General features: G+C 37.8%; 1 protein-coding gene across 8 annotated transcripts in view; it reads right to left on the minus strand.

Annotated features, from left to right (window-relative positions):
• Positions 1 to 412: 412 nt before the first annotated feature.
• The window catches only part of slc4a11 (solute carrier family 4 member 11), a 65,680-nt gene continuing 44,589 nt past the window's right edge, over positions 413 to 21,503 (minus strand). For 6 of the 8 annotated variants that reach the window (XM_046875685.1, XM_046875656.1, XM_046875663.1 and 3 more), the window contains exons 6-22: positions 20,916 to 20,948; positions 19,095 to 19,248; positions 17,942 to 18,065; positions 16,502 to 16,711; positions 15,202 to 15,255; positions 14,672 to 14,756; positions 14,450 to 14,575; positions 12,829 to 12,942; positions 11,084 to 11,216; positions 10,917 to 10,990; positions 10,564 to 10,789; positions 10,388 to 10,494; positions 7,182 to 7,347; positions 6,553 to 6,726; positions 6,247 to 6,442; positions 3,575 to 3,744; positions 413 to 2,958 (exon numbers count right to left, since the gene is read on the minus strand). In XM_046875685.1, coding sequence (XP_046731641.1) covers positions 2,892 to 2,958; positions 3,575 to 3,744; positions 6,247 to 6,442; positions 6,553 to 6,726; positions 7,182 to 7,347; positions 10,388 to 10,494; positions 10,564 to 10,789; positions 10,917 to 10,990; positions 11,084 to 11,216; positions 12,829 to 12,942; positions 14,450 to 14,575; positions 14,672 to 14,756; positions 15,202 to 15,255; positions 16,502 to 16,711; positions 17,942 to 18,065; positions 19,095 to 19,248; positions 20,916 to 20,948 — 2,213 coding nt within the window. In that variant the 3' untranslated portion in view covers positions 413 to 2,891. The remainder of the gene's footprint in view (positions 2,959 to 3,574; positions 3,745 to 6,246; positions 6,443 to 6,552; positions 6,727 to 7,181; positions 7,348 to 10,387; positions 10,495 to 10,563; positions 10,790 to 10,916; positions 10,991 to 11,083; positions 11,217 to 12,828; positions 12,943 to 14,449; positions 14,576 to 14,671; positions 14,757 to 15,201; positions 15,256 to 16,501; positions 16,712 to 17,941; positions 18,066 to 19,094; positions 19,249 to 20,915; positions 20,949 to 21,503) is intronic. The other 2 variants (XM_046875701.1, XM_046875711.1) reach the window with 2 other exon arrangements.

The following is a 21,503-nucleotide window of genomic DNA, read 5'->3' on the forward strand; positions in this document are numbered from 1 at the left end:
CGCGTTTGTTGCTGCTGATGTTCCAGTGCCAAAGTTTACGTCCCTCTTGCTGTCAAGGTTTAATGTATTATTTAAATTCAGGTAAACAATATGGAATCTAGTTGAACATTTTTTATAGTATAAACAACAACAAAACAATGTTTTGTATAGCTATAAGACAATTTACTGATCATAGTGGTCAGGTGAATCGATGATTAATCTAGGAAAACTGGTTGTGACATGGGAGTATATCCTGAGTGAGATATTAGTGTTACACACACACATTAAAAAAAATTATAAGCAAGTATAAATTTCCAATACATTTGTGTTTGGGAGGTTGGGGGGAAACCTGGAGAACTTAGACACTTTGGACCCTTTAAACACAGTGAGAACAAGCAATCATTATCATACTAATAACAGAAAAACTAGTATATCAATATAACTCTTTATTTGGCAACCAGCTTGAAATGATCTAGTTTTCAGTGTATAACATTACCTTTCTTAAAATCACACAGTCCTTCTGATAAACATTTATATCTTTTTTCTTTTTTTTTTCTTTTTTTTACATATTGCAGTTTACAAATTTAGCTTATCTGTTTGACAAAATTATTTTGACAATGGATTTTGTACGCGTTATATAAAAATCTACACATTATACATTCATTATTGGAAGAAGAAAAGCTTATTTTCTGAAACAATATTGAGCCAGCACAGAACATAAATTGTCAACATATCCAATCCAGTTAATAAGATAACAAAATAAGGTCGAATACTTCAATATTACAGTCAAATACTTAGAGATAAGTCCAATGGTGTGAAGAGACAAGGGTGGGGTTTTATTTTTTTAACACCAGAGGTTTTTTTTAGGACTACGATGATACTGTCACAGTTTCAGAGGAGATAAAGAGAGAGAGAGAGAGAGAGAGAGAGAGTTGGGAAATCATTTTCAGTAAGGATTGGTATGAGGATTTTACAAAAAAAAAAAAAAAACTAACTAGTGGCTAAAACATCAACAAAACACATTTGGATATCACCCTTTCATGCACTCGTATTGAATCGTATGATTCTCACACTAGTACAATTTCCTTCCTGTGTGAACCACACCACATTCCTGTTCTTTCTTTAGTCATATGCCAAACCTAGCACTTCTGTTTCTACAGAATCAAATGTATATCTACATGTCCACTATTCACAACATTCTCTTCCTTCTGTTTTGTTTTTTTCTTCATGTCTTTTTTTTTATTCTCAGTGCTGAAGAACCACCTTGCTGTGGGGCGGAGTGCTGTCCCCTGTCCTGTCCAATTCAAAACTATCCTATCCATACTATAATCCATACTCTCTCTCTCTCTCTCTGTCTCCTGTCCGTCTAGCTGTCTCTCTCAGTATTAGAAACAATGAAAGATTTATTTGGGAACTTAAATTCAACATGTCTGAACTGAAAACAGGTGCAGTGTTACAAAATCTTGGTGTTTATTACTTAGATCTTGCTAGAGAAAAAAGTCAGTGATTGAATATTTGTAAGATTTTGAGCATTTTTTTCTTTTTTTTTTCTTTTTAATGCTTATATTGCTGTAACAAATCAAAAGAGATCATTGTAGTTTTCTATGAAAAGCTGTTCCGGTGTCCAGCATAGACATTACATTTCAAAAAGGCTGAGTGCATGGGTGTAATATACAAAACTAGCATTCCACCGAGAATTTTATTCTATTGTACACGAAATTCCATCTATAATTGTAAAAAAAGATTTTGGCATCTTATAAAAGCCATGCTTAATTTATTTTCATATATATATTTATATTTGTTGTAAAGTAGGGGGAAGTGTGCGTGAGCAAGCATGCTAGTTTTTCGTTTAATAAGCACATGCCTATTCGCATTTATCTTTAGGTGTGTGTGTGTGTGTGTGTGTGTGTGTGTGTGTGTGTGTGTGCAAGCACAAGTTTCTGTGCATTCTGAGGACAAACAGTGGTGACGTTCTGTCGTATGCAAAAGCTTGTGATAAGAGTTTGTTCTGCAGTGTGTACGTGAGATCTAGCTCTCGTTGTCTGGACCCGTTCCCCAATCCCTGAAACATCAGCACTAATGTTACATTCTGAACACATGTCACCATGTATCCTGGAAATATATCGACCCCGGTAAATAATCTTTCTCATAGAAATATCTAAAATATTAAAATTCTATTTCACTGTATTGCTATGAGACACAGTAACAAGCAGGGTGCGTGTTAATCTTTTGGTCTGTTTCGACTTGTTCTTGATATTATGCACCACACGTTAACAATGATATGCACCACGACACGCGGAAGTGTGGATGAGCAACAGTACGATTTCACGTCATGGTATGAGCTGACAGAGAGACCCCTCGCCTGAAGCGAAGTGAAATAATGAAGGGTCACCAGGTTCGTTTTTGTATGTGTGAATTGTCAACATCAAAGAGGTATTGCTACAGATAGGTCCACTCCACTTGTACGGTGACCTTTTGAATGGTATCAGTAACGCTATGAGAAGAGCTTCTAGCAGTCACCAGTCTCTTCCTGTACAGTAATAATAATTAACTGCCTCTGTATGCGACTATGCGTATTTCCGCATAAGTGAGTGATCCACATAATGAGACAGAGGTACATTAGAATTAACCAAAGAGAAAAGCTTTGGTATGAGAAAACAGTGAGAAGCAGTGACTGACTAAGATCAAACAGACAAGACTATAGTCAGCCTTTCAAACTTTATATATTCTCTCTCTCTCTCTCTCTCTCTCTCTCTCTCTCACTTTCTGTTACAGTGCTTTACCAGAACGTCTGCTGTACAACACTAGAATCAGTCTGTTTTTCCTCCCAGAGTTTTGCATTTTAAAAATACAATTCCCACAGTTCGTTTTTTTTTTTTTTTTTTTTTTTTTTTTTTTTTGGAGGTGCACGTTTACATGTGCTGTGCGTCCATGATGTCCAGGTATTTGGCCTCAATGATCCTGGGCAGCAGACAATTCCTAAAACAATTACAGTGCAGTTAGTAACAAAAACAGAAAAGAATGAACACAAAAGTGCTCGTCAAGGATTCTAAGGATGGAAAACAATTCTAGCCTTCTCCCAGGTTCTACTTGCACTATATGGACAAAAGTATTGGGACACCTGACTTTCCGAGCCATGTGTGGTTCTTTCCCAAACTGTTTTTCGCAAAGTTGAAGGCACACAATTTTTTACAGGATGTCTGGATTTGGTAGCATCAAATTTTTCATTCACTTAAACTAGGAGACTCACCCTACTTCAGTACTTGACTTTACTAACACCCTTGTGTCTGAATGAGCCCAAATGTCCATAAGCACATTCAAAAATCTAGTAGGACATCTTCCCAGAATAATAGAGGGAATTATAGGAGCAAAATTGGGACTAAATGTGGAATGCGATGCTCAAAAGCACATACCATACATATGACCAGGTGTCCGCAAACTTTAGGCAATATAGTGTTTACACAGGAATAAGAGAAATAATAGTTCTGCTATTAAGGATTTCCACCTAAAAGATCCCTATATGATGACGAGTATATTTTCCGAGAAATTTGATTTGTGTGTGTGTTTTCACAGTAAAGCATTCAATGGCACAAACCTGATAGGTATGAGGATAAACATTAGCAGAGGAAAGATCATTTTCATGTACGGGAGCGGGTACATTCCAAATGTACAGAGGAACAGCAGCTGCACCATCTGAAGGAAAGTGAAATAATGGATTTTCCTCTGTGGTACCTTCCGGATGTAGTGAGTTGGGGGGTAGGATGTCTGCAAAGAGGAAAGTGTGTGTGTGAGTGTGTGTGTGTGTGTGTGTGTGTGTGTGTGTGTGTGTGTGTGTGAGAGAGAGAGAGAGAGAGAGAGAGAGAGAATTGTTATTGGGACACATTTTCAATGGACAAACACACACACACACACACACACACACACACACACACACACACACACAAAATGGTTTTAAATAAACTGGTGAGCAGGTGAGCCATGCTGAGTTGGGAAGCAGTAGCGGCCATGATAGAGCCTGTCTCTTACTGGATTGTTTACCATCTCCCATGTAATCAGTCCTAATATAGAGCAGGTAGAGGGCGCTCTTGTGCCTTGATTTTATTTTCAAGACGTGCCCTCTGTTGTTTTTAAGCACATCCGTAAAATGCCTTCCATGACTTTTATTTACCCTCTAGTTAGTTACAAAAAAGATGCTGCTGCTCTGAATACTTTATTAACACAAACAAGCTCATGCCATAGTTCAAACTTAATTGCACTTAGTCAGTCAGATCCTGTCTCTCTCTCATTTTGCCAAAACAGTAGATGAGTGATATAATAATCCTAATTACCTAGAAAAATGTACCATCACACACTTTCCTGCATATTGTGTCAGTTCTTCTATAACAATGAGCAGTTCATTGTGGGTAGCACCATCTTTATGCTTATGAAAACAACAAACTGCAATGTCTTCTAGGGCGTTCTATTGTGTGTGTGTTTGTGTGTGTATAGGGGTCCATTCAAGGGGTCACACAGGCATTAACAGGTCAGATATGAGGATAAGTCTGAGGTCACTGACACAACTTTCACCCGCTTTTCATCGAAAATGCAGATCTGACAAGTATCGACTCTTTGCAGTAGCAGTGCAAATTAAAGGTGATCAGAGACATTTATCAGCAGTTGCTCAGTAACTATATTCACGCACTGTAGGCTGTGCGAAGGTCACATGAATGCTAATGAGAATGAACCCAAAGGAAACTATGCTGTCACTAAGAGAAAATATCCAGCTATTTTTGTGAAGAAAAAAACGTTGACCACTTCCTGCCTGTTGTTTATTGCCTTTTCCTTTTCCTTGAAATATATTCACATACAATTGTGAGACACTGTCCTGTTTTATCTTTGACATTTTTTAACCTGAGGGAACTGGAGTCATAATTGTCTTGTAACATGTAACAGTCAGTTGAGTACTGACATGAGGTTCTCAGGCACTCTAAACAATTTGTCTTGCAATTGTAGATATAAGATTTAAGCTACTGTACATAAATATTCTGACTGTATATAACGCAGGTAAAAGCGCTAACTGTGCATTTTTATACCCCGCTCGTAAGCCCTGCTTTAATCTGGTGATATAATAATGAATACAAAATGGAAAATCTTTTAGGCATAAATACTAAAAGGCTAGATTAACCCATGCAACTTTTGTACAGCAGTATCAAGTTAATTCCTTGTGGCTCATACTTTCCCCATTAAACCAGAACAAATACATTAAAACATATTTTATATTTATTATCAATTACAATTACAAAACAACACACACTGATTCAATCACGTAACGTGTACTGCATTTTCAAGTTATTTTATTCCCACTATATAAGCACAATTTTTTAAATAAAATTCAATTTCAAGTTTTCTCTACTTGAGCCAAATTCCAGTGTTTGTAAATTGTCCACCATTCATAAATCATTTAATCTTTGGCATAGATGGGCAATAGCTCCTGCATTCTGATTTGCTTACAACATTTTTTTCAACATTATTTCTTGTTGTGACTTCACTGTGCTGTTTTAAGTATTTGGGTTTGGGTTACTTGCCGGCAAAAGGTCGAAAAGATTAGATTAATTTTGTTGTCTTTTCTGGCTTATGGGTTTTTATCATGTATATGTTAAACATTAGTCTTGGCTTTAACTCTACCTAAATATGGGTTAATCAGATAATAAATAAAAAAATACAGCTGCTCAGTGCTGAGTCCACTGCCACCGCGAATGGTGTCACAACATCCCTTCTAATGTAATGGCTTCTGATCATATGTGAGCCTCCCACACGGCCCCTGGATTAATCAACCAGCTTTTAAACCTGGCTTGCATTAATTTAACTTCTTCCTGTTCTCTTGCCTAAGTGAATGTGTGAAAGGTGTCTTTGATGAAAGTGGTGTGTTTGGTATATGTGTGTGTGGTTTATAAAGTGTGGTGAAATTATGAAATTAGCATAATGGACCAATGTTAGATATACAGTAAAATATGTTCATCATTTAGAAAGAACTGCAAAAATGATTATTAATTATTATTTTTCTGTATTAGTTACATTTTTTATTGTCAGTACTGATTTCAATGTGTCGATTTGAATTTTACTAAACTAAACTAAATTAAGCATCCTAATGTATCTAAAAATTATTTTACCTGAATCTTACTATAGATGTGATTTAAAAAATGTATTATAGTATGTTATTTTATGCCATGTTGGCTATCTTTAAGACACACACACACACACACACACACACACACACACAATGCATACCTGTTCTTTGAGTAGCAGTGCCATGCGGTCACACATCTGGTTTCCATCAATAGATGTGAGGGCAATGTAGAGAAAGAGGCCGTAGAGAACTGGTTTGGGAATCCACTGCAGTGGAACAGGCAGCAGGAACAAACTCACACCAATCAGAATATTTGCCAGTAGTGATGTTACCCTGGTCTCCTTCACACTTACAATACTATACACACACAGACACACACACATACACAAAAAAATAATCAGGCTTGTGATTTTAAACAAAAATTTGAACAGAAAGTGGATACTGTGTGTAAAAGAACCAGTGCTCACGTCTCATAAAGGTGTCCTCCTTCTACCCGCTCCTCCACAATGGCCAACTGGCGCACATGCAACGTGGAGTGAGGAAAAGCAGCGTGCATCCAAGGCAGACCGAGCAACGACATCAAAATATTAATCAGGCCAGACAATGTCAGGTCCCAGTGATAGGCTGTGCCTTTCAGTAACCTATAGCAAACAAACGCCGACAGACAGCACACACAGATTGACACAAACAAAAAACATAGATATAATGACAGTCAGTTGCCAGTCATAAGATTCTACCCTTTAACAAACAACACTGTCCGAACATGTAATTATAAACAGACAGGCAAACAGGATATGCAGTTAAAAACGCAGAAACGTAATAAATATTTTGTTAAAACATCAGTGCTTTGTTATTTGCTAAGGCATCGCCGAGCATGCTATGCCCTTCAGCGACCTCTGAAACACATACACTCATGAATACAAGCGCACACAAACACACCGGCACATTTCAACGTTCCATAACAAAATACTGTAAAAAAAAAAAAAATGAAATCATCACATCATAATGTGAAAGTGCATTTCCTATTAGACTGACAAAATTGCTTTTTTTTTTTTGTGTTGTTGCTTGTGCTGAAGTGTTTTTATGGACAGTGTACCTGTTCTCTGGAGCATTGGTCAGGGACACCACGATGTTCTGGTCAATAAAGATGAGAAGAGCAAGAAGGAAGCCTAGCCCCATGGCACATACCACACTGACTCCTGATAGCTTCTCCACAGCAGCCACTCGGAACAATGAACCCTCATGATAGTCAAACACGGGCACTAAAACACACACACACACACACACACACACACACACACACACACACACATATATATACAGCACATGGAAAACTTTACAAAACTGTTAGAGAAACCTAGAAAGAGAAAGTGATGATTTAATGCACTGCATTGATGTATTGAATTATAAGGTAACGCTATGTAACAATTTTTGTTCTTGGGAAGTATGTGTCATTTTCTAAATGCTTATGTTGCAAAAGTATAGAAAATGGTCTCAATCCCCTCTAAGTGTCTGTGACCAGGGCATTGGCATAAGTATGAAAATGGCCCACACCAACAGCCAATAGTAAATTTACGGCAACCATAAATGTACATATTTTCATTAGAAAAATGTGAAAATGTTTGTTCACAGTTCAACAAAAAAATAACCTATGAATCAAATTTAACATGCATTTATACCAAAAGCTATACCACAGAAGATTTAAAAATTGCCCACAAAAAAAAAATTATATTGTAAATTATTTTCATTAAGCAGCCTGTGTTCTTAGTAGCGGTGTTCAATTCCAGCATATACAGTTTTAAATTCCTCCTTATTCCTCAGTGTATACTCCATGTTTTCTTTCAACCGACCCCAGCCACTCTTAGTGCCGGCCCCAAGCCCGGATAAATGGGGAGGGTTGCGTTAGGAGGGCATCCAGCATAAAAACGTGCCAAATCAAACATGCGGATGATCCGCTGTGGCGACCCCTAATGGAGAAGCCGAAAGAAAGTTTTTATACTCCATGTTCTCTTTCAATTTATCAAGATGAGCACCAAGGATATTGACTTGATCCTGCTCCTGCAGCCCACCGTGCTGCAGTTCTGCACCAGAGTCTCAACCAGCTTTCTTTTAGGCTATGTATTTACCCAGAAAGCCCTGAACTGCTGCAACAAAGCTGCTCCGAGCTGCTTTCTTCTTCATAGTTAGTTTCCTGGGAAATTCATTCCCGGCACTGACTTTTTCCTCAGACTTGACGGTACTCAATGGATGCTGAATCTTTATGTTGAACTTGGACTTATTTATTAATACCCAATTTAATGCGCAGTATCAGCAATTTCCAGAGGTCAACCATTGGTTCCCACTTGACATTCCTTCCCACAGCAATCTTAGTCTGCTGTAGCCAGTCCCACATTTAATTGTGTGCCTTAGTTTCCCCTCTGTCCCACAGACAAAGATATCAACTTGTCAAAACCTCATAGGTAACACATCTGGGATGGCACCATTTCCCGGGTTTTGATTTTGCTGTATTATTCAGGTGGCCTTGAATAGACTGGCCACATTGTGCTGAAGTAGAGTCCATCTTGACTGAGTCAAAAAGCTTGGTGATTCTTAAACAGTGTCGTCCAACAATATACCCGCCTAAACCTAGACGTCAAAAGTTTGGCAATAGACTTGTTTAGAATAAGGAGAGATCTCAACGAAGTCATCGAGGTCTCTGTGGCTAAGGTAATATTAGTTTCTCAGTTCCACCAGGGAGTTGAATGTTTGAATGTCTGGATACCTGATAGCAGTTGCATTTTTGCTAATTGTTTGCTACCTTAGAGAGGTAATTTTCTACTTTAGAGGGGTCCACCATGCAGAAATAACAGTAGTTTTAATGGCCAGCTGGTTCCTACCAATTTTGTAGATCACAAACTTCATGGCTAACTTTTCACCTCTGTACCATCCTGCAATCTGATAAAGTAAAATTGTACAAAATATACAGTTTCTCATGTGAGTACACCCCTCACATTTCAGCACCCATTTTAGTATAATCTTCCCAAGGGATAATACTATAGAAATAAAACTTGGATATATTTTAGAGTAGTCAATGCAGCAAACAAATTTGTGTATCTTGTATTAGTGCAGTTAAGATTTGGTGATTTGCATAAAATTTTCTCATACTGACCAATGGATGTTCAACATGGCACCTCATGGCAAAGAATTTGAGAATTGGAATTGTTGCTCTCCATAATGATGGCTTACGCTATAAGATTGGTAACATTTTGAAGCAGAACATGATGCCCTCCCTTCAGAAACTTGGCTGAACAGCAGTTTTTCCAACATAATAACAACCCCAAACACACCACTGAGATGACAACTGCCTTGCTGAGGTATCTGAAGGTGATGGAGTGACCAAGTATGTCTCCAGACCTGAATCCTATTGAACAAATCAAGTGGAAGGTGGAAAAACGCCATTTGTCTAACATCCAGCAGCTCCGTGATGTCATTCCATAATGACTTATAGAGTGCAAGAGGATCACAACAACAACATTGGTGCTCACACAAAATGTTCACACAAAACTTTTGTTGCCAGTTATTCTGACAATACTGTATGGTGAGTTATTTTAGAGGTAAGGAAATCCGTACTGCTATACAAACTGCACATTGACAATTCTAAAATATATCCAAGTTTAATTTCTATCGTATTGTCCATTGAGAAGATGTACTAAAATGCTTGCTGAATTCTGAGGGGTGTACTTACTTTTGTGAGAAACTGATTTATTTTACCCCTGACTTAAAAATAAAAGATTGTTCTTATAGGAACAATACATTGAAGCCAGTTGTTCATCATACCATCTATTGATTTTTTTGCAGTGATTGGAGGTAAAATGATGTGGCTATGTTTTTTGTTTTTATTTCAAACTGGCATACCAAAATATGTACAGCTTACTGATGTCATCTAATCAAAATACTGAGGTGTTTCTATTAATGCAGCTGTAACTAAACTAAACTAAACTGGTAAACTAAAGGCATCTGAATTTATAGAATTTTACAAAATCGTATAAAGTTTTGGATATATGAATATGTTCATAAAAAATAGATCTGGAATATTCTGGAAAATGAATTTTAATGAAAAAACAAATGTATCCATTTAATCAACTGAATGGGTCAATTTCAAAATGCTAATGTCCTGGTCACAAAAGCAAAAGTTAAGGCGAGCGGTTTTCTATACTACTGTGGTTTAAACAACCAAATAATAAAAACAGAAAATAACACTTACCCAAGAACAAATAAATAATAATATCTGTGTGTGTGTGTGAAGAGAGCAACCTCACTCACAGCCAATGTCGCTGAAGATGTAGGAGCCAACGTAGGAGAAAATGAGCACAGAGATGGGCAGAGCACAGTCTGACAGAATCTCCCTCATTTTTGCATGCAGGAAGGGACTGCAGACAAGGATTGTGTCAAAACATATCTGTTTCAGGGGCAAACGTATGCGCATGTCTGATCCTTACCTTCTTTTAAACTGGTAGAGTGTGTAACCAACCCACAATGTTCCAAGCATAAGAAGGAGGCAAAGCAGCGGCCGTGCCCGTGTGCAGAGAATAAAAGATTCTGGGAGTGACAGTAACCCTGCCCCTGTCACGTTCACCTCCCCTACATTCAACCCTCCACTTATTCGATGCAGCTCTTCCATGCTGCCATTGGCCAATGTAGGTGGATGGTAATATTTATGGAAGACTGTAAAGCATTTTCAAATATCAATTAGCTAGGAATTTATTTTTTTATTCTAAGCACATCAAAATGCTGGTACGTAAAAAATGTCTTTAAAATACATTTTGTATTTGAGACTGGCAGAGATACTCACTCTTGACAGTGCCTTTGACAGCATCTGCTACGAAAGCAACTGAAATGAACAAAGCAATCACCTCCTCTATGGACCTGCAGTAATAAATAAGAAGACATGCATCAGTTATCTATTGGCGTACAAGTGAGTGAGCATATGGGTGGGTGTGTGCAGTATGTGAGCTTCACCTCTTGAAGAGCTTAACGAGTAGACTGAGGTTGAAGACCCCTCCAATGATGAGGAACAGGCTGTTCCATAGACCAATGCAGGCATAGAACGCATTGAACTCCAGTTCATAATCATCACAGATATCTCTGATTACTGTACACACAACACACATTAAACACCTTATTACATTATTCTGATGTTCAACTGCAATTCATTAGTTAGATTTTTAAATGTTCTTCAGTATGTAAAGAGGTTTACAGTCTACAATGTGCATGTGTTGTTATTTATGTAACATGTACTGTGGGTTAGGGTATACATATAAATCTATTTCTATACATAGCACTATCATAGGAGAGGATGATGGTAAATAAAAATAATATGTAGGAAAATTATTTTGAATCGTTTTTGGTTATTGCTTAGCCTTTTGTGGACCACTGAAGCACATTGCTATTGAAGCAGTCCATCACAAAACCGAAATTATTAGAAATAAAGAAATCCACTGTTCTTAATAAACAACCAGGAAAACCACAGCAGGGGACTGAGGCTTTAAAACTGCTTTAAAGTTCTTATTTTAACTAAAGAACAGGTCAACCAGACCTCCAGAATATAAACACAGACTACCACAAAATGCTTGGCCTTTACCACAAAATGCAAACCGCTCCTAACCCAAACAAGGAACAGGAAGGTTCATGTTAGCTAAACCTCTACAGAAAGAGGAAAGTGTGCTTGAAAAAAAATAAAGGGATTAAAAAAAAATAAATGTTACTGCCAGGGGTGAGGACAATGTGTCACATTTCAGGCAATAATTAATTACATATGCAACAGAGTACCGAAAATAAGTATATTACCAATCAAATCAATAATTTGGATTGTGATCATTTATGAGCTAATCTCATTAGAAACACATGAATTAACTTTAAAATAAGCAAATGAGCTTTTTGCTAAATTACATGTGTATTAAGAACTAAAGGTACAAAAATGTGTAGACCTGTTTACATATGATACATGATGTGCATTGTACTTAGAAATTACAATTGTATAAAATTATAAATACATTTATAACCCCCTCAAAAAAAAAAAAGAAAATCGTTTGAACTGTTTAAGGCTTTAATATTCCATCTTTGTTTCTTTTTGATCTGTTTCTGATGTTTGTTTATTTTTTTGGAACATTTAAAATTGAGTCATAACAATCTCCCCTTTCATTTCCGAGAGCAGAAAACACTATCAAGAATTCTTCCATGAACAGGCAGACCATTCTCTCAAGTATTTCCAATTAAATTCATCAACATAAACCCACAAGCAAGACTCTCTGATTGGGAGAGACAAACCACAAATCTTGTCCAAACAAACTGCAACAATGTTTGATAGACCTCCTGGTCTAAGAGTGAGAAATCCTTTCTACAACATGCTGTGGTTAGCAAAGCTCTAATTCTACACAGACTCATTACTCAGTCAGAGGATAAAGTAAACAACTCTCACCAAAATGAGACTGAGCGTGTGAGTGTTTGTAGGACCGAAGCATTGTGCATATGGGTGTGTGGATGTGAACATCAGGTAGCAATAACCCTACTGCTGATGAAGATAGCAATCTGTGGGTGTGTGTGGGTGTGTGAGGAATATTCATACCACTGAAAAAAATAAAATGTGTTTGTTTGTGTAAAAATATTCATAGTGCTGAAAAAATGTGGATTTGTGTGTGTGTGTGTGTGTGTGTGTGTGTGTGTGTGTGTGTGTGTGTGTGTGTGTGTAAGACGAATAGCCATACCACTGATGAAGATGGAGATAGGTGCAGTAGTTAGGGGAATAACCAGAGGAGAACCAGCAAAGAGTGAATAGATGATTCCACCTATACTTTGCCCAATGATAGTCTTTTGAACATCTAATACACACAGATAAACATACTGTAATCAACAAAAGAAAAACTAAATAAAAAAACATACAATATCAATTATCACCATAAAAATACTCAAATTGCAAAGATATGCACATACAGGTTGCTAAAAGTCTGAAGAACCCTGAAGAAATTGCAAATCTTTAAAAATATAAAGACAGAAATGACAACATAAATGTCAGCCTTGTTTTAATTATTGGGAATATTTAAATACAAAAAAACTAGCACAACTTCATTGTACAACTCTGAAAACCCTCCCTCTCAACTAATACTTTGTGGAAGCACCTTTTGCTTGTTATTGCATTAAGTCTTTGTGAATAAGTCTCTCTTAACTTCACATGACTAGACCTTCATTCCACTCTTCTTTTAAAAGTTTGCTATTTTTAGGTTAATTTATAGGTTTTTGATAGGATTGAGGTCTGGGCTCTGGCTGGCCATTCCAGGATTTTGATTATAATTTTCTGAAGCCATGGCTTTGTTGATTTTGATGTGTGCTTTGGGTCATTGTCATGTTTAAATGTGAAACTGCTCTTCATTTGCAGCTTTTTTGACAGAGAAAAAAAGGTTTTGTGCTAAATGTCTTGGTAACTAGAGCTATTTATTTTCCCATCTTTATAAGCTGAAGAGAAGCAGCCCCTAACATAATGCTACCCCCACCATGCTTCACTGTCGGTATGATGTTCCTTCAATGATGCTCTGTATTGGCTTTGTGCCAAACATACCTCTCAGAATTATGGCCAAAATGTGCAACCATTGTCTTGTTAGACCATAACACATTTTCTCACATGGTTTGGAGTGACAGAATTAATCATTTGGCATAATTCATATATATTTAATATCCCTCTCCTGATTGATAGCTTTTAACAATTAAGTCTCACAGTCTCTTTATAGCCCATGACTCTTTGTAACCACAAACAGTCAAGCAAATCCTACAGCAACACATGAATTTTATCACATGAGTTTTAATCAGAATCACTTGAATTGATGGCATTTAACTACAGGCCAATTTTGAATAATAACTCTGAGGACAGTTAGAGCCCCCATTATGAAAGGGTGTGCAGACTTATGCAAACAGGATTTTTTTATTTAAAATGTTCCCAATTATAAATTTTTTTTTTTTCTCTGGATTTTTGTTTATTGAAAAATCACATAAATGTTGTATCAAGTCTGACATTATTTTGTCTTAATATTTGTAAAAATCTGCAATTTTATAAGTGTGTAGACTTATATATATTCACTGTATAAAATCAAAAATATTTGACACATTTTTATTTAACAAAAAATACATAATTTGACAATATCTAAAATTGAGCTATTAACCATAAGAACAAGGTTTGAAACTTTTTTAAAAATATTATACCAGAATTACACTAGTCAGAAGGTGTTGTGTTAAAGGTGTTAAAATTATTGTATTGTAATTCAAATTAAAGATTTGAATTAATGCTCCACATGTAATAAATGTACGATTTAATGTGATTTTCATTTTAGTTGTTACCTATTTCTCCTCTTGTGCTTTCATCATTGAGTGAGCCAAATGCAATGGCAGGAAGCAGAACGGCGATGTAGAGGAAAATGGACGTCGTCATATACTTCAATAGTGCTTTATTGTTGCCCACTATGCCTGAAAAACAACCCATAAACATAAATACATCTTCTTATACATACATATATGGATTTTAATGGATTGTGAGCATGTGCCTGTACGTTGGTATTTTACCATCAGTAAAATCCGATATATAGAAGGGCAAGCGGCGACACAGATCCTCATAGATGCCTCTGCCCACTCTGAAAAAATCTCTACACTACAGAGGGTAGAGACGGGAAGAGAGAAAGCACAATTAGACACACAGACTCTGAGTTAAACCCTGAAATACACAGAAATACGCTAATGGGAGAAGCGCAGAACAAAGCCCCACGCAAGCATATAAATTAACACACACAAGACTCTTACAGAATCACAAGCAAAATCTACAGACAAGCTGCATTCATGCTAACCAAACAGTTCACATTGCAGATAGGAAAAATACAGAGTTAAAGCAAGCAAATGAGCAAACACGCATATACACTCACACACTGACAAAAATAAAAATCCCACACACCCAACCACACACTCAATCACTTGTACATTCATGTGTACACAAATACGCATACACAGCCACACCATTCATATGCCTAAACAAACACACATAAACGCTCATCTACACTTTGGCACAGTGGCATACAGAAGCACAGTTGAATCTCACTCACACAGAGCCCCCTGCACAGCAGAGAGAGAGACACAAGGTGAGCAGAGACTGCAGACTGGAGAGAGAGACAGCCCGGCATTAGAAATACCCCTCTACAATGTCACTACAAGGTTAAAGCAACAGAACAGCATTAGCAGAATCACTACAATGCAATGATGGCCAACATCGTAATAGACGTTGATCAATGCTGCATCGAAATAAAAAGTTTTTAAAGCATCCCAAGAAGAAAAATTGTCACATTTACAAAATCCATATCTGAAAGGAAGCATCAAAAATTCACTAGTATTCTAAAAAAGATTTTCATAGCAGCGATATACATGTGTTTTGTAATTAACACAGGACAAATAAAAATGTGATAGAATTATTGAAAGACATTAAATTATAAGTCAAATGTTTTATTTGTGACCTGTATCTAATCTTTTTTGTAGAGGAATGTGTTTCGTGGTGGAATTAAACACACACACACACACACACACACACACACACACACACACACACACACACACACACAAAAAAGAATATCCAAGGCAATTCTTAAATAAAGCCAGGTTTTTCCATTCCATTCATAATTAAGTCATTTATTAAAGCACTGCATGTCTGGTATGTGTGTATATGTAGCACTGCATATGTTTTTTTTTTGAGAGAGAGAGAGAGAGAGAGAGAGAGAGAGAGCAAGAGAATGATCTGTCTTGTGGCTGTTCTCTGTGATGAATAGCCTTTGGTACACACACATATTCACTAATACACACAAGAGCGCACACACACAAAACAATGATCCTCCACCTGGTTGCCATTCTTCAGATGTGTGATAGAGTGAAAAAATAAATAAAAAAATAAATAAAAAACAAAACTATTTGGCCCTATTTTCACTTCCTTATGGAGAGCACCTTTACGAGCGGGAAAACCTCAGCCATGGTGGTCTGCATGGAGGTGTATGCCTTTGTGGGTGTGTGTGGGAATATGTGTGTATGCATATGTGTGTGTGTGTGTGTGTGTGTGTGTGTGTGTGTGTGTGTGTGTGTGTGTGTATTCAAAATGGGCAGCAAGCAAGGTAAATTCTCATAAGCGGATACATGCTCTGCAGTAGACAATAAACAAGCCAGTCACCCGTCAGCACCAGTGAAAGTGAGAGAGGAAAAGCTCAATGCAAGTATTAAGAAATGGGGATAAAAACCAAAGCAAACATTGATACAAGGATGCATGCATTAAGAATAAAAGAAAATACCTGACACAGATGTTTAAATCCAAACAGGTCCAAACTACAGATACGTACACATATTGCTGCCATTATCTAAACATACCTTTAGTGGTTTGTGGCTGTGTGGGTCAGTCTCCTCCTCCTCTACAGTGGTAGTTTTGCACTTGGCAGCAGTCAGGTGGAACCTCTGAATGACCAGTGCCTCTTTAAACTCCTCTGGAGTCTTACTCTCCAGCAGCTTCTGCCTGAATGAGATGTCTGAGAACATGCTTGCAAACGTCCGGCCTAGCTCCATTGCTGTCTTAGTGCTTTTCTGAGGGGAGAAGGGGAGAGGAGAGGAGAGGAGAGGAGAGAAGAGGAGAGGAAAGGAGAGGAGAGGAGAGGAGGAGAGAGGAGAGGAGAGGAGAGGTAAAAGAGGTGAGGAAACAAGAGGAGGGGGGAAGGAGATAAAGTAAAGGTAAAGAGAGGTGAGGAGACAAGAGGAGAGGTGAGGTGAGGTGAGTAGGGGAAAGAAGAGGAGATGAGAGAAGATATGAGAAAATGTGAGGAGGTGAGAAGACAAAAGGAGAGGTGAGAAAAGGAGGCAAGAGAAGAGGAGATCAGAGGAAAGGTGAAAAGAGGTCCGGAGACAAGAATAGAGGAGAGTGAGGTGAAGAGACGAGGAGAGGAGAGGTGAGGAGAGGTGAGGAGAGGTGAGGTAAAAGATGAGAGGAGAGGAAAGGAGAGGAGAGGAGAGGAGATTACAAGGAGAGGAAAGATGAGGAGACAAGAGAAGAGGAGAACGAGAAAAGTACAGAAGAGACAATCGGAGAAAGAGAGCAGAGGAGATGGAATGAGGTGAGTAGAGAGGAGAAATAAGGAGAGGAGAGAAGAAGAGAATAATAAGAAAACAGTATGTAATATATTAGACACACGTTTTAATTGCATGACTGATGTTAAATCTGATATGCTTATGTGTATATGCTTATTTATAATTATTGGTTTAACGTCGATTATACCAATGCAATTATTTGACAGTGTTTTAATAATTCCTGTGATTTAAATTTTGTTACCAAAGTGAGTAATCCTTTCAGTTCCTGTAAGCATATGAACAGCAGAAATGTGCAATCTAATTCTTCTGGATTACATCTCAGGATAAGAACTTTTTTTTTTTTAAGTTACATAATGTTTGTTTTGCTTCAGTTTAATACACACAATGTGCAGAGAGATAAACCTGTAGAGGCAAGCAATCCTGCTTTTAGTGAAATGAGTAATTGAACACACAAATGTGCCTCTGTATGTGTGTGGTAGAGAAAAAGAGTGGCATCTGCTGTGCAGAGTAGCACATAATAGTAGAGACTAGGTGATTAGAGTACAGTCTAAACACAAACTCCCAGATTTATGGTTCAAATATAGTCCCTGAGATCAGCATGGGTCCCAAAATGCTTTAGTGGATAGAACGGTAGAAGGTCAGGGTTGTCAGTATATACAGTGTGTGTGTGCGCTTGTGCATGTGGGTGTGTGCGGGTGTGGGTGTGTGTGTGTGTGTGTGTGTGTGGATTACCATCTTAAGAGGTGCAAGTATAAGGATGACGTAGCGGACCTCTGCACAGTTCTCCCCCCAGTTCTGAGGCCGGTCCAACCGAGAAATACACACATGCCGCCTTTGTAAGTTCTTCACGTTGCAGCTGTTAAAAGTCATACAGTGTTATGTTAGATAAAGAATATGCTCATTCTTTGTGTCTGCACATACAATAGCATTTCATTATACAGTACAATATATGGACAAACGTTTATGGACACCTGACCACCCTCCAGTCCACTCTTCTGGGAAGATGTTCCATTCGATTTAGAAGTGTGCTTGTGAATATTTGGGCTCATTCAGCCACGAGAGCGTTAGTAAAGTCAGGTATTGATGTAGGTGAGATGATGACTGGGGTGCAGTCATCATTCCAATTCATCCAAAAGGTGTTCAGTAGGGTTGAGGTCAGAGCTCTATAGCAGGCAACTCAAAATCCAACCCATGTAAACCAGATCTTCATCCTATATCTAATACTATTTTGTGGCTACAACCTTATGGTAACAGTTTGGGAAAAGAGGCACATATGACAATAAAAAAGTCAGGTGTCCCAATACTTTTGTCCATATAGTGTATAATATAGTGCATAAAAATACAGTAAGATTGATCTGGAAGAGGAACTTGAATTGATATATACTCTATTTACCTAGCAGCTTTGAAATATTATTATACTATACTTAATGTTACTTAATATAACATTACTTATACTTTATACATTATTCATTAATGTTTTCATATTACTAAATAGTAATAAATATTTTAATATTATGTCAAAGGAACGTGACTAATGGCTTTTTATTTGAACAATGATAATTATAAAATTATAAACCAACATTTTTATTATTATTCTATTGTTTCATTATAAGATTTTGCTTTCAGTTTCTACTACCATATATGTAGCGATAGATATTTTACAGAAGTAGAACAAATACATCTTTTTAACTTGTCATTTTAGTTATTAACTTCACTGACAACACCCAAGACATTTCAGATTTTTGTAGACACAGCTCTGATCTGCATCAGCTGCAGAGGTTAGGTGCTGGCTTTAATCAGCAATAACAGTATTATCAGTATAAACAACATTACAAAAATCTGAATATTCATTATGAAATTGTTGAGAAGTACTTAGTGGACTCACAGGATGCAGAGCCAAGATTGCTGGTACTGGATGCCTGTGGCGGTAGCTGTCACACACTGCAGGGTTTCAGACAGCAGGTGCACTGTACGGTGGGGAAAGGTTGGGGTTAAACAAGGAGAGGGGTCTGAACTGGGACAGGTGCCTAGGGCAGAGGCTTAGGAACATAAGCGTGGTCAGATTGGGTAAAGGTTTTGAGAAAAGGACGGAAGCATGTTTAATTCACATGGAATTTAGTTTTGGACCTTCTGCCCCACCTCCCCCAGCAAAAAAGTAATGAAATAAAAAAAGAAACGTGTTGAAATAGAGATGACATGCAATAAATTTTTATCACTTTAAATATTTTATCACTTTAAACTGGATGAAAAGGTCAACACACACCCCTAAATGAAAGAAGAAGCAGATTGAGAGCAGCAAGACATTAGGGGCCAGTGCACAACACTGCAGCAGAAGTGAGTGACAATGAAGACCTTTCCGAAGACAGCAGCAAATGTTTAATTCAAATTAATCAATCTGCATGAGTGTGTGTCTGTGTGCGTGTGTGTGTGTGTGTGTGTGTGTGTGTGTGTGTGTGTGTGTATGCGCTCTATCCTCTCTTATGAAGGTATGTACTGTCTAGCATACTAAGCAAGAGGGCGATGGAAGCACGTGTGCAAGTGTGTGTGTGTGTGTGTGTGTGTGTGTGTGTGTGTGTGTGTGTGTGTGTGTCCTTTGGCAGAGGTGACAGGTGTGAGCTGTTCAAAATGGCCGGCAGGAACTGTGTGTGTGTGTGTGTGTGTGTGTGTGTGTGTGTGTGTGTGTGTGTGGGTATGTGGGTCTGTGCATGCATGTGTGTGTGTGAGCTGTGTAGTGAGCGCGATGGATTTCTCTGGCACACAGTCACACTGTCTCATCAATAAGACATCACACACTCACATCCAAGACTGATGGGTATCACCATGACAACACACTCGGGTACCATCGAGAAAAAGAAAAAAAAGCCCAAAAATAAGTGCAGGAGAAAGTAAGAAAGGTAGAACGAGTGCGAGGGAAAAAGCACAAAGGATGATTGCAGGTAAGGATGGCATTGGTGTAAGGAACGACGTAAGTTCTTTATATCAGTTACAAATTAACCCACTGAAAGCACTCTGATCACAAACATGGAAACTGACACACATAGGTACAGATATAGATATAACACACATACAGACACATGTATCTTGTCCCTGACATACATGCCAACCATCACACACTGGTATGAAAGAGCATGCCTCCGATCACTCCTTTTTCATCATGACCTCAAAGATAGTAACTATAGCTCTCATCTGAATAAATGAATTACATGCAAGCTCATACACACAAACACACACATTTGTCTTACTATGCTTGTGAGGACTTTCCTAATAATGCAGCTAATTAATGCAGTACTACACCTAAATATAACTCAAACCTTAACAAACGAATAAAAGCTGCAGCTTCTTTAAGAAAAATTGAAACGCAGTGTTCTTTGCATAGACTTTGTATAGATACACATTTACATTATGGGCACTTCTGGTCCCATCCCAGATACAAACGCCACACACACACAAAGACACAAACACAATGTATAGCAGCTTTCATTATAATCTGTAAATAAATGTGTGGATTCTTTCTCTGTCTTCAAAAATGTTATTTGTAAGTGCATTCCAAATGAATCAGCATTAACTAATTAGCATGTTGTACTGATCAAACCTTCTGTCAATCAAATCTAACAGAAAGATAGACATAGAGCGTAAGAAGCAGATGGAGTGAGGTATGTGTCAAAGTGATGATGGAGACAGGTCACATCTGTTCGCATGCCCTTACCCTTATCATAGAAAAGGAAATTGGGAGACCTGTCTGCATGAGAGAATTGGAGACACAGACACACTCAGAGTTCAAAGATCACACAGGAGAGAAAAGGGTTAAGGTTAAACACAGAAAAATGTGATTGTGTGAAACTCATCCCTTACACAAATATATATACATATATATGTACATATATATGTATATATACAGTGAAACCCGGTTATGTCGATGTCCTAGGGGTTACCAAAAAACATCAAGGTAACCGATGATCGAGATAAACGAAAATCAATATGGCGGCAATATATTAACGTGCTTAAAATTTCTTTATGTACATGATGTGCGTTAATAAATGAGAATGTGCATGCACGTGTTTTTGAAGGTTTTTTTTACACAACAGCGTTGCCGCGATTTGTTTGATGAAGGCATGCTATAAAAATACATACAGTACATGTTTATCTGTCAGGAATCCACCTGCCACGCCCCCTTCGGCGCCCCTTCAGTGTGTCAGGTGCTTTCTCGGCCGCTTTCTCTGAAGCTCTCGGCTTCAATCGCGCACATATGGTGCTCGTTTAGCATCATCACCAGCTCCTATTTAAACTTCCACAC

The sequence above is a fragment of the Silurus meridionalis genome, chromosome 2 (assembly GCF_014805685.1).
Source record: "Silurus meridionalis isolate SWU-2019-XX chromosome 2, ASM1480568v1, whole genome shotgun sequence".
In the NCBI taxonomy this organism is placed as follows: Eukaryota; Metazoa; Chordata; class Actinopteri; order Siluriformes; family Siluridae; genus Silurus; species Silurus meridionalis.